Here is an 18871-nt window from a genome sequence, read left to right as displayed (position 1 = left end):
CCGAGGATCTCTGTCTGTTTTACACACATTTGTGCTAGCTTTTCTTTTTTTCGAGAGTTGGCAGCACTGCTTTACTAGGAGTAGAGTAGGAGTGACAGGAGATTTGTTCACGATCGAATGTGATTGTATTTAGAAGTTTACACATATTTGACAATTCAATTTGTTAAAAATTACGAAAAATGGCTTACGTGGATAATGTTCTTCAATCGTTCACAACTACTGCACCACATAATACGATACCAGATTGGCTCAATTCAGAGCAAAGCACAGGGGTGAGTTATTGGTATGATGCGGTTTTAGGTTATAATGACATTGCAAAGTTGAGATTGATAGATTAAAGCCAAAAAACAAACCGATAAATATTAAGAATATCTCGTTTACCTCAAATTTTAATAAAAGTGTATTCAATCGTATGCGTTTTCGCATAAAAATAAAGATTTGATAAAAAAAAAAGTGTCGTTCTACCCTGCAAAGTATTCAGACTGATTCTACAATGATTCTACAATGAGTCGGAAATCTTACCGGTGTTCTACATTTACACGGCACCTTTAATCAGGTTCAATAACATCCGTAGTTATGAAACAAGCTAATCACAGTCGTTCCACTCTTCTGAAGAACAACTATGATTGGCTAATTTCATAACTACGGATGTTATTAGTTTTTTAATTTTTACAAGTTTTTTTTATGAATAAAGTACACTTGATTAGGATTGAACTAAAAATGCTTCTGTAAATATTAACTGACTTCAGCAGAAAAAGCAGTTTTGCAACTGTTGTAAAATTCTTTAATATGATTGGTCTTACCCTTAGTTCTTCACTGGCTTTAAATATATAAACCAATCATATTCAAGAATTTTACAACAGTTACAAAGCTGCTTTTTCTGCTGAATGCAGCCATTATAATATAGACACACAGCTTTTTTTTTAACATGCAATTTTGAGAATGCAAATGTACAAAACATTTTTCGTTCAATAAAGTAAAGGCTCAAACACAATGAACAGAATAAGGAATATAAAATTGAATATGAAGAATTAGAATTATTAGAAATGAACAGGCAAACAATATGATTTTTCGTCTTTACTCTTTTTTTCTAACTCTTAATGTTTAATTTCATTTTCCTTGTTCTGAGCCCTAACATTATCCATATCACTTAATTGGTTTCTGTTTTTATTAATATTCAATGTTTAACAGAAAAAATTTCATTATTCATAAACATAAATTAATTTCAAAATTCATAAACTAATAGAAATCGCATAAATTGTCATGACAATGGAAAAAATATATTTCTTATGTCATTAGAAAATTTAGTTTTAATAAATAAAAAAATGGGGGATAATCATATCTTAGAGCAGGAATTTAACGCCACGCGTCGATCGTATGTAGCTATTGCCGTTTGTGATGAACAACTCCCCGCGCGTCTAGCAACCTTGAACACTGGACCGCGCGTTTGCATTTAGCAGTGGACCGGCCGAATACGCATTTCTTTAAGGAAATTAATTTGTATTAAGAAATTAATATCTCATTAACCCTAGCTATACACACTGAGATCCCAGAAACTCCAATGTAATTTATTAAATCGAGATTTTTTCGTGTTTCTGAACTTTTCCTTTTCTTTGAACCTATATATCTCGAAGCTCCTTATTTCTATCGACTTTTACACATTATAGACTTATTCCTTAATAAATTCTCCACCGATTGAAAAAAAAATTAATTGAAATATGTCCATTTTTACGGAAATTACGGTAATAAATATGGATGGGTTAATTATTGCGAAATGGTAGAGAACTTTTGGACTCACACACACAGTTTGGAATCAGTTTAGTCCACTGTACCTGTCCACAAGCGTTGTGTCAATAATTATGGGACACCCTGTGTATATCTCTAAAAATCCTTAAATATTCTTTATTTGTTTCTTTTAAGTTTTGAAATTAAAGATTACCTAATTATTTAATAATCATTTCATTAAAATTAAAATACAAATTATGAAAAAAATACAGCTACGAAGTTATTAAGTTTGCAGATACAATAATAAATGCTTTATTTGCATTTTGCATGCATTGAGATATCCTCCAGTTTATGAACGTTTTAAGCCGTGTTCTGATATATACTGTCAGTACCGAAAATTTATAGTTCACTTTACGTATACTATTGATTTTCGGTGCTGGCAATGTATATCGGAACATAGCTTTAATATTAATATAAAATCCAAGTTTTAAAGATCAAATTGCCAATGTGCTGTGTGGATAAAAATAAGAAAGAATGTTATGTAAACATGAGTCCAGGATAACTTTATTAAAATAAGTTCACAAAAATGAAATGTATAGTTATATAAACATTTTTGTATTTTTACCTACTAAATTCACTGGCGTAGTTTACGGTTAAAATCTGTATTATTATAGATTATGTTGAATTTAATTGTTTTCTATATATATTTACTTAAATAAGCAAAAAGATATATTTTAATGTGAAATATATTTATTAGAAATTAAAAAAGAAAAAGATTATTTATGAAGAATTATCATATCTGAAAAAAAACTGACTCAGAAATAAACAATTGAACAAAATTGGTAGCTTTTATAAGTAAGATATATATTTGTTATTTATATTTACACACTCTTCTATCACTTACAAAATCTTATTCAAAGATCTGCAAAGAGAAAAAATTACGAGTTTATTACTTGTCCTCTTATCTTAATTTATGAATTTATTATTAACTCCACGTCAGAATGATGCAATGTTTAGCTGTCTTGCAATCTATTTACAGACCTCAATTATGGCATGTGAATTTAATGGTGGCGTGGTAATAGGTGCTGATTCTCGAGGTACAACAGGGTAAAGTATAATTATTTAACAAAGCAATCTAATTTTAACTTACATAATTTAACTTACATATAATGTTAACTTGCATAATTTTTTTAGAACTTATGTCTCCAATCGTTTTGCCGATAAATTAACGAGAGTGACAGATTATATTTATTGCTGTCGATCTGGTTCGGCAGCAGATACTCAAGCAATTTCGGACATTGTAGCTTATCATTTAGGATTACATCAGTAAGATATTAGAGGACATTCATAAAATTATTGCATCTATTCTATCTAATCGATATTAAGATGTACTTTTATTAAGATGTATTTTTTTAGGATGGAGCTTGGAACGCCACCTTTAGTAGAAACTGCTGCCAATGTATTCCGTGAAATATGCTATAACTACCGAGATTCTTTAATGGCCGGGATCTTAGTTGCAGGATGGGATAAGCAGAAAGGTGGTCAGGTTTACAGCATTCCTATAGGCGGTATGTGTGTTAGACAGCCAATTTCAATTGGCGGTTCAGGCTCAACGTATGTCTATGGCTATGTGGATGCTAAATACAAACCCAATATGTCGAAAGATGAATGTCTTGAGCTGGTAGAGAACAGTAAGTATTGTAAAAAAAGATTCAGCAATTTACAAACTAATGACTTCGTTTCTTTTAGCACTTGCATTAGCAATGGCTCGTGATGGTAGCAGCGGCGGTGTAATACGAACTGGTGTGATTACAGAGAAAGGAATTGAGAGAAAAGTCATACTAGGCAACGAATTGCCACGCTTTTATGAAGGGTGAAAATTATGTCATTCAATGTTTATCACAATATGTTTAATATAAAATGTATTTCTAGAGATTTCTGCGAGATATATGCCGCATTTGCTAATTAAAATTAAAGGAAAAATTGTAATTCAATGTTTTTCTTTTTTTTCCTCAATATTCATCCTGGGAATACAATAAATATTCTTATTCTAACAAGCAATAAGATATAACGATATTGTATGGAAAATTTTAATTACTGTTCATGCGAATCATTTAGAAAAATTTATCACATACTGGGGTATTATTATACTTATTATTTTTATACTTATTATTGTATAATATTCTAATTATGAAATATTTTTAGGCATTTTTACACAAGAGACTTACATAGTTTTATATAGAAAGATTTACGTGCTGAAATCGCGCAGCTGTTAATTTAATCAAATATATATCAGTATCTTCTACTAAATTTAGATCGTATTATCCACTTGCGAGTCTTGTAACTGCGAGGTATATCCATTAGTCGTTCGTTTTGTACTCCATACTTTGTGCCTATTGTCAGTTTAATTAGAAGATTGTCACAATGACACTATCGTGATGCGCGTAATCGCGGCGCGGCGCAACGCTCCGAACTCTTTTAGGTTCCGCCATAGTTCGCGTGATCTTTGTCAAGGTAGTCGTCTCTTGGCTTTCGCGATAGATTCATCATCACGCCATCCTTATTTGTTAATGACGACCGATTCATCCTAATGTAGTCTTTACCTTATTAATAATCTTGCGCACGTTTATATTTTTAAAACTAAATTATTGTCGGTTTATTTTACACACCTATGAAATACAATCTCTAATCAATATTTCGCAATACGAGTGATAATTTGTCATTTCAATGTTTAATAATTATAGTTCGTTTTTTTTATTCACGCGCTAAAGTGATTTAAGTGAGTAAAGAAATCATCAATTCGAAAATTTAAAATCGGCAGGTAAAGGTTGTTCTCTCTAAATACTTTAATATTGTAATATAAATGTAAATAAAAGTATAAATAGGTCTCAAAAAGAAAGTGTTTGCTCATTTTGTCTTTGTAAGGATATCTATGTCATAAGAATTTTACTATTTGTGATATGTTTGTAATTTACGGATAATGAAATAATAAGAGTACTGCTCAATATCCCATTTATACTTTTTCTTAAAATTTATGTTACTTAAAATTTAATTTTTAAAATGTGTTATAAGATTGTTAATCAGAAATTATTTGAACAAAATATTGATTTATAAACTTTATTATAATTTTCATTTTCAATTTCACCATATTTTTAAATTTTGTTTTATTATGTCTAGAATGAGTTTAAATTTTATTTAAATATTTTATCAAAATTTATAATCAAACATTGACACAATTTTGAATGTAATTTTTGTAAATACTATATTATTTAATTTTTTACTTTTATAGTTTTTTTAACTTTTTAACTTTTATAACTTTTAAAAAAATTTCTCACAATTAGATTTTCTATATAAAAACTTTTCAGAAATAAAAAGTTTGTTTTCCAGAATTCTTTATGTATTTATACGAATTCTAAAAATTAAAAAATTTCTCATTCTACAATTTTTAAAAAAAACATAGAAAAAGTTCGATATCTTTAAGAAATCGCTTGGTAAACTTCAAAATATGAAAAATTCTTAAAAATATGAAATTGAGAATTATTTTTATCAAAAAAAATTATCGATGTTAATCGATGTTTTCATGAATATCCTACATATTTTTCATAATAGAATAATCGCTATCTCACACACGAGCACACACACACACACACACATATATATATATATATACTTCTATAATATAATACGTTTAGGGTAAGATCACATTTTTGCGTTTTTTGACTGCAGGACAGAGAAAGTCTCGAATCTCTCTATCTTATAGCCAATCAACAGATTTGAAAAATTTGTACGACAAAAACGCATAAATGTAATTCCACCCTTACACGGAAACTACCGTAAATGTAAGTGATTTAGGACAGCGTTAACTTGGGACAATACTTTTGTTAAATTCAATCGTGGTATCCATTCATGGGTCTCTAAAGAAACGTTTAAATTTTAAATTTTCTTTAATGACTTTTGGATAGATACGACTGAACTTAACAAAAGTATACATGCTGTCCCAAGTCACCTACATTAATCAGGTTTAGTAACGTCCATAGTTATAACTTTCGAAATATGTACTCGTTTACATGAAGTGGATTTAAATTTTCCTACTGATGAAATAAAAATAATTGTATAATTCTTTGATTATGTTCATAGCATTCAAGGTATAGCATATATGTATGCTCCTTGCGTTTTACACGGCCTTTTAAAACCGGTTTTATAAGTCTACTTCATAATATCTTCGCTATCGGATGTAGAGTAACAACTAAATTGATGTTACATCAGTATAAACGATCGTTTACACAACATTTTACGTTAATAGTTATAACTACTATCATTACTAAATCTGCCGTGTAAGCATAATAATTGATAGAAGCATTGCTAAAATATTATTAGAAGACTCATTTATTTCTTTTCCAAGATCTCGAGAACGAAATATTTCTTCAACATATTTCATCAGATTCATTGTATAACGAGATGACTTCGGAGGGAACTTCAAATGATCTAAGTCTAGCAAAATGGGCGCCAGAAACGCCTACTGTCCAGGAAATCATCCAATCTATGCAGAATTTCAGTATGTCGGACTATACTGTATTCGCTGCAATGTTGGTTGTATGTGGCATTGTTGGTATTTACTTCGGCTTCGTAAAGAAATCCTCGGGCGAAGATGAATATCTGGTCGGCGGGAGGAATATGAGCACATTTCCAATCAGTCTCAGTTTGTTAGCCAGTTTTATATCAGGTATAAATACATTTCGTACTTTGTTCTCTATTGCAAATAAATTGAAGCAGGGAAAGTTATTTTTTAAAAGTAACAAATTACAGTTATTCGTTACCGAGTCAAAAAAGTAATTAACAATATTAAGTTACCGTTACTAGTTATTGATTTTTAAAAGTAACTTTGTTACACATACACACACGCACACACAGTTACCGTTACTTAAAAAGTAACGAATAATTATTTTTCCGTTACTTTTTTAAAATCTGCAGTTTTTTAAAATAAGTGCTAAATTAAAATCAGTTAAAAAATGTGTTTTTGCAATATTCTTTATTTAAATGTAATAAAAGCAACATGCAACAATATGACACTAGTTTTAGCTTTAGTTTTTTTAAAAACATAATTTTATAATTCTGAAACTTGTAAAATATGCGGTAAACTGAGATATATCTGTCCTATATATATCACATAGAAGTGTAAAATAATTCTTGAAATAATGGCCGTATATTTCTCAGCTGTGAAAAATCGTTGCAGGAGCGCGGGCGTTACGGCAGTTGACAGCTTTTAATTCTTCTTCTTCTTTTTCTTCTTTGTATGGCGTATCCCAGGTAGAACACGGAGTCATAATTAAGTCATAATGGTATTACAGAACGTCATCATGACGTCATTTGATACCTAAAAATTGACTTATAAGTGACGAATGAGGTCATGATGATGTCCTTGTGACTTCTGTGTTCTACTTGGGATGCCTCTCTATATGTTGAAATGATTTGGTCAATAACGAAATCGAGATAAAAAATGTTAATAATGACGCAATTGTCCAAAAAATGTCTCTCTCCCTCCCTCCAAACACTAGACGCCTGTGTCTGCATAAGCGCTTAGTATTATTATATAATATATAATGATAAATAATATAATTATTAGGTCGAAAATGGAGGTCCTTATTGCGCTACTTCGATATATCTAAAGCTTTAATATCCGCCTCAGTCAAGCGACCTCTCGAAACTAATAGCAGTTGACAGCTGAGTATTTCAGGAATTATTTTATATTTCTACGTAACATAGATATCAAATAAATATCTCAGTTTGCTACATATTTTATAGGTTTCAGGATTACGAAATTACGCTTTTAAGTAAAAACTTAAAAAATGGAACTTTACGTAGCAAGTAATTTATTGTAATTTCCCCCTCATCATCGCGAGAGAGAGCTAAGTCTTAATATTTGTGTGAATACAATATATATCCAATTCTACAATCTATATGCGCCAATTAAATTTTCAATCTTGAAACGTTATCCAGCTGATATTTTTCATAATAAATTTTTCACAATATTTTAAAATGTTTATCGTAAATATATAATTAAATTACATGTCAATTTAATTTTATAATTTATTGTTTTTAAAAATTCTTTTTTTATGAAAATTATATCATATTGTATAGGTTTAAAATCCGGAAAAAAATATTTCATATATAATTATATAAAATTACACATAATTGTATTTAAAAAATGGACATATTTTATATATAATTATATATAAAATGTCCACACATTTTTTCCCGGGAATACAAAAAATTTTTTTATAATGATAAAATTCGTTACCGTTACAAAAAAATGTAACTCCGTTACCGTTATTTAATTACCAAAAACAAAATAGTAACGCAGTTACAAGTTACCAAAAAAAGTAACTTGTAACTGTAACTTCGTTACAATTAATGAGTTATTTTTCCATTCTCTGAATTATAGTATGTGTGTGTAGAATTTATACATATACATGCAAGATATAACATTATTTTTTAAATATTTGTTATTTATTTATTCTTGTTAAATATATAGAGTGTAACTGAAATAAGGTGACAATGCGTAACTTCGGGGCCGAGCTCCTTGTACCAATAGATGAAAAAAAGATTCGAACAAGACGGCTCGAATTTAAACCGAAAAGTACGTGCATTTGCGATTAAATGGTCGATATTGACGAATATAATTAAAGATTTTGTTTATAAAGAATTGTGCATTGTCTTCCGCACTGATTCCTATAGCCATTTTATTTTGATTTTAATTATATTTTGATTTTAATATTATTTAAATATATGAGGAGTCCATGAATGACAATTGAGTTGACTATTTTGAAATGTTAATATTTATTTTTTTCAATTTTTAGCTAAAACAAATGTTCGAAGTGTTTCTCACTTGATTCAATACACGTTTGAACACGTTGGATCATAGACTATCGCACTCTTTCAAAGATTTCAGGGCAATTGCGAATCTTATCACAAGCATCAAAGAATTTATTCCGAATTACGTATGAAGCGCATGATGCATCATTTGTTCTTGTTGTCAAATAATAAAGAAGGATAAAACGATACATCATGCGCTTCATGCGTAACTCGGAATGCACTCAAAGATACATTGGCGTAATATATCTTCATTGGCGATTGAAATTTCATAAACTAAAAACTTTAAATGTCTCCACAGATAAAAATCTAGAGGATTTAAATAAGAGGATCATGAGAGTCATGCAACTGATCCTGCAAACCATTTTAAACTGTATCTCGGTAACAGTGGATTTGCGGACACATATTAATATGAACTTTTTTTTCGTGTTTAGTATGGGGAGCTCTGTCCCGAAGTTTATTACCTTATTTTAATTACATCCTGTATATATTTATAGTATAAAAAATTTTTCATTAAATTATTAGTTGTTATTACAACATTGCTATTTTATTTTTAAATGGTAATAAATCACCAGATTAGATAAGAAGATAACGAAGAAGTTGTAAATATGCTGTCATTTATAAACGCTTCAAATGTGACAGTCAAATGTACATTACATGGATTATATTACGAAATATATGAGATATACAGGGTGAGTAAAAAGTCTCGGACCGATGAAATATCTCGAAAACTAAGCATTTCCGAAAGAAATGTCTCCAACAAAAGTTGTAGGATTTTAATTGATCTATTTACCGATCTTATCAGTTTGACCTTAGGTAGCGTCGCCAAGGTTATAACCCATGTCTCTGTTTAAGTTATCTGGATTTTTCTTGATTTCGAGAGCCTCCCTGTATTTCCTTGGAAAATATGATGCCGTTGTAGCTATGTACAGAGGCTGTCAAGGCTGGATCATAGTCAGGCCCTCAACTTAGCGCCGAGACACTACCGTGCACCCGATGTGTGTTGCTATCAGTTGCTATCAATATTTTAATTATGGAGAAAGATTTTTCAATTCGTAAATGCAATTAAAAGACTCGACTCAAGGATACTTAATCACACTTGATCGGTAATAGAGTTTAACTTCCGCATCCCTTTAAATATATATTTTTTGTGTGAATTTATATATATTCTAGTGCGCCGAAATGTTTTTGCATATATAAGCAAAAGCAGAATAGTAATATTACTTATTTCATTTAGTTAGTTCTTCTCTATTGGTTTTCCTAACGAAATGGACGCTAAATCAACTAAATATTGCAATAATGATGAGTTTTAGCAGTTTTTTCCTTTGAAAACTTAAAATGTATTTATCAATAAATAAAGTATAATTATGTAAGGAAAAGCAAGATGTTGCAAATGTTTAAAAGGTGATATTTTAAAAGAAAATCAACTTAAGCGTATTTAACAAAAATACGATCTTGCGATATTAAATGATAAATGATATACTATATACATAATAGATGCATCCAGAAACACGACCGCTCACTGAGCACTCAGTAAGCAGTCGTGATATTAAATGCACCCAATATCTTCAGAACGTTTCGAGACGGAAATGGCATGTCATGAACACGTCCTCATTATCCTAGACGTCCAGAGGATATCTAACAATAAGTGCTGTTTGGGTACCTAAAACACATACACACGCACTCACGCACGCACGCACGCACGCACGCACACACACACACCTATACACGTTTTAAAATTAATTACTCAAAGTATTTTAAAATATTACTTAAGACGGTCTTAAAATAAAAATGGACATGAATACAGCTATATCCTTTTTTCGAAGAATTATTACAGAAAAGTGTTGCATATCTAACCATTTTTACTTAAAATTAGAAAAATTGATATTCAGTATAATACTTATTGTCAGAGATTATTTAATTATTTAAAATCGAGAAAAAAAAGTTGGACTAAATATTTTCCGTATTTACTTATGTTCGCCAAAAATTATGAAACTTATTGTCATGAAAAATTGTATATATAGATATTATATATTTAAAGTAATTCCACGTTCTTCACTATAATTATGATTTTTTTACTTATATTTAATTAATGTGTAACAGGTATCTCGTTATTGGGTACACCAACGGAGATTTATGTACACGGCACAAGTTATCTATTCCTTTGTTGTGCGATCGTTTTTGTCACCCTTGTCACATCCGCCGTATATTTGCCAGTTTTTCACGATCTGAAACTCACCAGCACTTATGAATATCTCGAAAAGCGTTTTGATAAAAGGATGAGGCTACTAGGTTCAGTCCTGTTTTCTATCAGTATCGTGAGTAAAATCGGAAATCATATCTGTATAAATCCTGCCATAAATGTACTTCTAAACGATGTTTTATTTAGATAACTTGGCTTCCAATTGTCATCTACGTACCTGCATTGGCCTTCAATCAAGGTACATACTTTTCAAATAAAAGTTTAATAAAAATTTTGTAAAGAGTTAATCCAATAATTTCTAAATGTGCACAGTATTTGAAACTAATTGCCTGTTCACGTGTACATAATTTTAACTCATTAAAATAATCGTGCAAACATGGAATATGTTATTAAAAAAATCATTTTGAATTGTTCTATTTTCAGTTACCGGAGTAAACGTACACATAGTTACACCTTTTGTGTGTATCGTTTGCATATTCTACACTTGTGTGGTAAGATAATTAACTTTTTTAAAAAATATTAATAAAAACAAATGGAAGGTATAAGAAAATAATATAAACGCAGGTAATAATGCAAATATTCAAATTTAAATCAAATGTGTAGTTGCGTACATCTTATATACTTGCCTTCTTTATTTTTTTCTAATAAAAAGATATTTTAATTGAATTATACATCACATAATCTCTATAATACATATTTAGACAATAACTTAAGAAAAATTTTGGTAAAAATGAAGATAAGAGAAGCATCTCTAATAAGCTTGGGGTATTTCAGATTGTATAGATTGTAGACCACAATACACGTAGGATGCAGGATGCAGGACGCGAAAATTGAAGTTCACCCAACTTCCTGCATTCTAGAGACTCTAGAAATCTGCGTTCTGCGTTGTGCGTCCTACAACATATTATAATTAAAATACGTTAGATTTTTAATCTTGCAACTTGCGACCCGTGTTCTGCGTCTTATGTAGATCGAGCTTTATACTGTGCTAAGACTGCAGTGTTCGAATGTTGAAATTAGAAATTCATGTACGTAGTTTTAAAGAGAAAATACATCATAATTGAAAATATAACATGCAAAGAAGATAAAGTTATAGAAATTGCATGTTTACTTTCCTAATTAAAAAATTACGGTTCAAATCAAAATTTAAAAAAACTTTTAATTTTGAGATATTTCTACCAATCATGTAATGATATGTTAAGATTAAGGTCATCGAAAGGGTTTTTCTTTATCTTTATTTTTACCAAAATTTTTTATTTACTACAATTTTGTAGAAAAATATTATTTTATTTAGGGTGGTCTCAAGGCAGTAGTATGGACAGATTTCTTTCAGACTTTCATGATGTTCGGCTCCATGTTATTAATTATAGTCAAAGGCACAGCGGACGTTGGTGGATTGTCGCTAGTAATTCGAAGAAATCTAGAATCGGGAAGACTCGAATTTCCTGCGTGCGTCCATTAAACAATAATATCTTTAATTGATAATAGTGCATTATAAATTTATTTTTAATTTATTATGTGTTATTTGCATTCTATTCACTCTTTGTTCTTTCTCTCTCCAATGTTCAGAGATACATTCCGTCTAGTTTTAAATCAGAAAGAAAGCGTTAGGCTGGCGTCCTATGAGAGAAAATTTATAGCGGAACGGAACAGCGAGACCAATCACAACCATAGAAAAGAAAACAGAGTAATGACTGCAGACTTATGATTGGGGGGTCATGTTGTTCCGTTCCGCTGTAAACTTCCGCTCATGGGAGGCCAGCCTTACTACACATAGTCATTAAGAGGATGTGAAAACCGAATTTAACGGGATTCACCCGTGCATGCATTATAAAATAAACAGATAATGGGAGGTTCCCCTTTTACAGAAAGAGACTAATAGCACATAAAAAATATCTATGTCGCGCAATTGTGAAAACCAAAATTGTCACCCGAGCTTGACGAAGATTCCACCGAGGGGATAACCACTTAATGTAATAGTGGGACAGAGTCCTCGAAATCATTATAAAATTCATATGAAATCTCTATGTATAATTCGATAATTACATATGAAACTACAAGAAATCATTGTATAATATTAAATAAAATCGTATATTTTATCGAATGATTTCATATGTAGTGAAAAAAATTATTTGTAATCAGATGAAATCATATGAAATCATGTAATTTGTGGGACAATATTTCAGCTAGTGGTTACCCCCTTGGATTCCACTCTAAACGTAAGAAAGCAGGCGCTAGGTCACGCTATAAAACATAAAATTCGTAAAATAACTCTCCACGTTTTAAGAATGGGTCGTCTGCTTATTGTTACGTAGCATCACACTCACGATCAGCGACGATTTCCCTGCATTCGTTAGCTGTAAGAAAAATCGTAAATCTAACAATAATTATTTATTTAACGATATAACAAAACTTGTCAACCACCAATACTTATATTGTCGCATATCGCTTGGGGGAAACGGTATCAAGATGACAAATAAAATAATGAAAAATATAATCTAATTAACGTTTTGTGGTGCAATATTATTCGCATTTGAAAGAATACATGGATAGAGTTATTTACTATTCTTTTAATGAGCGCTTTATGATAGGGTCCTCTCAAGTTTTCAAAGAAAGAGAGGAAGGATAAAAAAAAAGAAGAAAATGGGAAGGAGCAAAACGAATATAAAATGAAGCAGGAAGAAGAGAGAGAGAGAGAGAGAGAGAGAGAGGAAGAAAGAGAGTATCATCGTTAGAATAAAAATAGATTAGAAATATACTAATTGCAATTTAAAGTATGATTATTGATTAATAGGACGGATTGGAGTCCTATGACGAGACACACAATTTGGGCGCTTACTATCGGTGGCTTCATACATTGGTTACAAATCACCGCTATTAATCAAAACATGATTCAACGATATTTATCACTTCCTACTTTACAATCAGCAAGAAGGTATTCTATTTTAATAAGTAAACTTATATATATACATATATAATAATAGAAAGAAAGAAAAAAAACGCATACATTATACGAGGCTACTTATATAAAGTGTGACAAGCCAATAATTCTAAAAAATATTTACCATATCAAAAAGTTGAGAAAGTTTTATATATTCGAGGGGCTCTTTAGGTTCTCTTATAGATCAAGGTCATTATTAAAAGGTTATTAATAAAACAATTTTTATGAAGATAATTGTTTCCCTTTACACAATCTGTTCCAAATAACGAGTGACCTTAACCTTCTGTCGCTGAAGAAAATAATTTTTATGAATGGAACATAATTTTTGAACACATAAAGTACATATTTCAGCAGTATTTCTCCTAGGTAGGTGAGAAGATGAGGTGGACCTCGCTTTGTGTAGAAAGTTGTGCGCCTCTAAACAGAGAGAAGACGCCTAGAGGCGCACGACTTTCTGCACAAAGCGAGATCCATCCCACTTCTCCCTTGCCTAGGGGAAATACTGCTGAAATATGTACCTTGTGTTAAAAAATTGTGCTCCTTTCATAAAAATTGTTTTGTTCATAACTTTATAATGAATAACGAGCAACGGAAAAGAATAATGACCTTAACTTCCTTGAGAGCAAGATCAAGGTTGAGGTCAATTGGTGGTCGTTTGAGGCTGGCTGTGTAAAGAGAAATATAATATTTACCGAACATAAGTCTAGAAACGCTTAGTTTTTTAAGGAGGAATTTTATGTTTAACACGTACAGTAATGCACAATCTTTCTTAAGGATGTGTGGGTAACATCTCAAAACATTACAAGAAATATAAAAATTTCGTTGATTGACATTTTAACGCCAATTTAATGTTATGATAATTTTTTGTATTGTTTGCGTATGTTTTTTTAAATTTTCTATATATATGTGATAAATTTTAGAAACATTTTTGTTGCAACATTTTAAATGACATTGCAAAATGCTTTCAGAAAATTGTTGCACTTTAAATATGAAAGGTTAAAGCCTTTCTGCAGAAAACGTTCCGCGACAATCAGTGCTGTATGTGCTCCTCCTGTATAGACAACCGTTACACAGCTAGATGGGGAGGAGTGAAAGAGAATATTCACATATCAGAATAAAATCAAAATAAATTGGATCCAGAAGTTCAGTAAATCATCATTTAGATACGTGAGTCTCTTCTTATCTAATTATGATAAGGGTTCATGACGTTGAGAGAGGATACTTATCTAATACTTATATCTCTTTATATTGTTATTTATACTTGACTTCCGTAATGAATAGGACTCAAATCTAAAGTTGAAACATTTGTGGTTAATTTAATTGATAAGTATACATTCCAATTGTTTATTAATTATATCTTATCGCCCTATAATGTATTGTCAATGTATTTAAACTACAAATGTTCGTATAAGCAATTTACTTTATATTCAATTTTTTAAAATAAACATTTAAACATTTGATTACAAAAATTGTTCAAAATGGTTTGGCATCATAGTTTTCGATCTTATACATATTCATTGTCAACTGTAAAGAATAAAAATTGAAAAAAATCTTCCATAATTCTAAAACTTAGCGATTTTAGCGTTTAATGTTATGTAAATAAAAAATGCTTGAATGTTCATTACGTGTAAATTCCTCCTATCTAAAAAAACTAAGCGTTTTTTCTAAAGAAACTAAGCGTTTCTAGACCTATGTTCATGTGAATTTTTTCAATATTTAGTCGATGGAAATACGCCCTTAGAATATTTAACATTTATTCATTTACATCCTGTATTAGCATTACAACTAAAGCGATTCAATTATTTGCGGAAAACCGTAGAATTTATATACTTTAAATTTTCGAAATTTAATAATTGCGCGCATCCCCTCCCGCGTTGATTCTTATTAGCCTTGAATATCTTTGTTATTATTATTTTAAGATTGAGAATCTGTTTTAAACATTTATTTTTATATTTTTTATATTTTCACTTCATTTTGACATGTTATTTATGCAAGAATAGTTTATTGATATTTCAACAATAATAATTTTATAAAAACTATATATTAGTAACTACTTTTGCAACCAATTTTGCGATATTTTTACGACACGTTCGTAACGCAAATTCTAGACATTAAAATGTTTTTACGATTTTAGTATATAGACAAATGTTTTCTTGATTAATACTTTGATGATAATTTTTTTAATTGATCATGTATAGTAAACTTAAAATATAATGTAATTTTATGTTTGGAAAATTAGACTTGTGCGAATGCAACAATAGTTAGATATAATTAATTATTATAGTTGTATTATAAATATATAATTATATCATCAAATTATCGTAATATAATAATAATAAAATCAATGTTTTTAATAACTATGCGTTTTAGAGCACTTTGGTGTTTTATGATCGGCGTAACAATATTGGTTCTTATGTGCGGATATTCTGGCTTGTTGATTTATGCCTGGTATCATGAATGCGATCCCCTTACGACTAAGGTAATATTTATTTATTTAGCTTTCATATCCAATGTTAAGGCTGCGATTAATTACTGATTAATTACTGATAAACTTTGTGTAACACAGTTAGCACGAGCCAAGGATCAACTACTACCGTTGTTAGTTATGAACGTTTTAGGAGACTTTCCGGGACTACCGGGCCTCTTCGTAGCTGGTGTATTTAGTGCCGCACTTAGGTAGATATACGTTATATACATATTTGATAAATATTCAGAAAAGAGGAGCCATTTCCAATGATCTTGATTTTGATGTTATCTATATGTTATCAAGTCCGATAACCTGACCCAATCCTTATCTGATTGTAAGGTGGACCTCGGTCGCGTGGAAAGTCGTGCGCCCCTAGGCAGGGGGAGGTAAAGCTCCATATTAATAGAGTAGCGTATTAGTTCGCCATATTGGACCTACTAACCAATAATACTAAGCGCTTATTGGACTACAGATAATTAGATCCAAAATGGCGGTCGAAATAGCCAATATTGAGGACAGTTGTCGGCATTTCAGCTCAGATCAAAGAAATGCGCTACTTTATTAATATAGAGTTTTAGGAGGAAGTCCTTCCTCTCTCTTTCTCTCTCTCTCGCTCTCTCTACCCCCTCCCTTCCTCCTCCGCCTCCCTTTCTCTCTTTCCTTCCTTCTCCTTTTCTTCATCCTCCTTTTTTTCTTTCGTCCCTCCCTTCGCTTCATTGTTCCCTCTTCTCTCTTCCTCTTCTGCTCTTTCTCTTCGTTCTTCTCCTATTTTTCCTCTTTTTTCTCGAAATGTATATATTTATTAAAATTAGTTAGAGATCTCTTTCTTTCAGTTCATTATCAACCGGTCTAAACTCCATGGCAGCCGTAGTGCTGGAGGATTTTGTTAAGCCCTTTATAAAGACTCCTTTTACGCCTAGGGGTGCTGATATCTTTATGAAGCTGACGGTTGTCGTTTTAGGAATAATTTGCGTTGCTCTCGTTTTCGTCGTCGAGCAGGCGGGCACTCATGTGTTACAGGTAAACATGGAGACATCAGTCAACAAATGCAAATTAATCTTCTTTTCATATTTGAATGTTATAGTTGTCTATGAGTCTAGGCTCCATTACCAACGGACCAGCCTTTGGCATTTTCAACATGGGAATGTTATTACCATGGATTAATGGCAAGGCATGTGTTAAAGATAAACTTCTTTTATGTTAACTTGATGAAAATTATATTTAAATTCATTGGTGAAAATAAATAAGTGATTTAATTAAATTCGCGACAGGGTGCTCTAATCGGAGGAATAGCAGGTTTGAGTTTCATGGGTTGGCTTGGTCTTTCTGCCGAAGCAGCTATCACCAGTGGAAAAATTAAGTTAATATCAAAATGTTAATATGTATATCAATGCGTATACAATATACAGTGTCTGCTAGCATCCGGATGAAATTATTAGATAATTTAAATGAATTAAATGATTCCAGTTTATTTTTTGTTATTCCCTTTGAAGGAATAATGATATTACGAATATTCCGTGACATTTACGCTGTTACAGATTCGATATGAAACCCGTAACCACAGAAGGATGTACTTATTCATTTCCACAAGTAGAGAATTTATTATTATCTGCACCACCAGATTCAATTTTGAACAACGTTGGAGAGTAAGTTAAATAATGTTAATTATACATAAAATAACTGCTCATAACTCTTAGATATTAAATTATTAATAGTTATTAATTATTGAAGTTAGTTTCTGTCGCCTTTGATTTTTACGTAACTTAAACCTTTCATTAATAAGCTAGAAATTGTTTTCTTTTAAAAATTATTCCTCTTTTTGCTAAGAGAAAGCTCATTTATTCTACAGAGAAGAATTACATTTTATACGTTCGAAATGTTCTTTAAATATTTGTTAATGACTTTTCTAAATTTTAACAGTTTCAAAATTCCACTATTTTGAATACTTGAAAAACATTTCTTATTTTTGTGTTAAGTAGTGTAGTAGCTATTACATTTAATAGGGAACCATTGGCATTGTTCCGGCTCAGTTATCTTTGGTATACCACGACTGGTGCCATAGTGACTATTAGTGTCGGTCTCATCGTAACTTTGATTACCTCCGAAGATATTGAAAAGTTAGATCCGATGGTCGTAGCACCATTTATAAGAAAATATTTAAAGACTTCAAAGAGAGATATTACACACGAAGAACTTCAGCAAGTCAAGGTTTTATTATTTTTTTATTAAACTACATTTTATTATTTCTTAGCTAAATCCATTTTGATTAATAACTACATTCTGTTTTGCTGTAAAAGATTAATAAGAAAAATTTAACTATTTATTAAATTAAATATACACCTATGTTATATATTTGTATATAACATTACTTATATATATATATTATTTAATGTACGGTACTATTTAATGATTATTGATTTTTTGTTTACAATTAGGTTGCAAAGTCGAAAGAAATGATAGCGTCTTGTACTATCAATGAAGATGATAAATTATTATCACAAGGAACTCAAGGACATGATATAATAAATAAGTAAATATTAATATAAATTTTAGTTTTCAATTCAAGATATGTTAAAAATGGAACATGAGTTTGTATTTCAATAATACTGATTTGTGTATCAAATAATCGTATTTAATTAGAATCGTATTTAAAAAGAGCTTTGTA

The 18871-nt window shown here is 30.5% G+C and overlaps 2 protein-coding genes across 4 annotated transcripts; both read left to right on the top strand.

Annotated features, from left to right (window-relative positions):
* Positions 1-67: 67 nt before the first annotated feature.
* Positions 68-3714, top strand: Prosbeta1 (proteasome beta1 subunit). Its single transcript, XM_018446104.1, has 5 exons — positions 68-272; positions 2765-2832; positions 2920-3051; positions 3142-3416; positions 3475-3714. The coding sequence occupies exons 1-5, from the start codon at positions 180-182 to the stop codon at positions 3600-3602; spliced, it is 696 nt and encodes a 231-aa protein (XP_018301606.1). The 5' UTR covers positions 68-179; the 3' UTR covers positions 3603-3714.
* Positions 3715-4014: 300 nt separating this feature from the next.
* On the top strand, positions 4015-18740 carry LOC108721517 (sodium-coupled monocarboxylate transporter 1). Of its 3 annotated transcripts, none has more exons than XM_018446091.1 (15): positions 4015-4020; positions 6128-6448; positions 10699-10913; positions 10985-11036; positions 11222-11289; positions 12093-12247; positions 13593-13733; positions 16110-16218; positions 16306-16415; positions 17040-17226; positions 17291-17377; positions 17478-17566; positions 17745-17852; positions 18210-18414; positions 18642-18740. In XM_018446091.1, exons 2-15 carry the CDS (start codon positions 6184-6186, stop codon positions 18738-18740), a joined length of 1890 nt encoding a protein of 629 aa, XP_018301593.1. In that variant the 5' UTR covers positions 4015-4020; positions 6128-6183. The 3 variants fall into 3 exon arrangements, with proteins under 3 accessions (XP_018301593.1, XP_018301594.1, XP_018301592.1); XM_018446092.1 differs by lacking the exon at positions 4015-4020 and adding an exon at positions 4090-4546 and having other exon boundaries at positions 6167-6448; XM_018446090.1 differs by lacking the exon at positions 4015-4020 and adding an exon at positions 4090-4546.
* Positions 18741-18871: the final 131 nt, after the last annotated feature.

This window comes from Mycetomoellerius zeteki, unplaced genomic scaffold (genome assembly GCF_001594055.1).
Source record: "Mycetomoellerius zeteki isolate Tzet28-1 unplaced genomic scaffold, Tzet1.0 scaffold174, whole genome shotgun sequence".
NCBI lineage: Eukaryota > Metazoa > Arthropoda > Insecta > Hymenoptera > Formicidae > Mycetomoellerius > Mycetomoellerius zeteki.
This window is presented reverse-complemented; position numbering and strand designations above follow the sequence as displayed.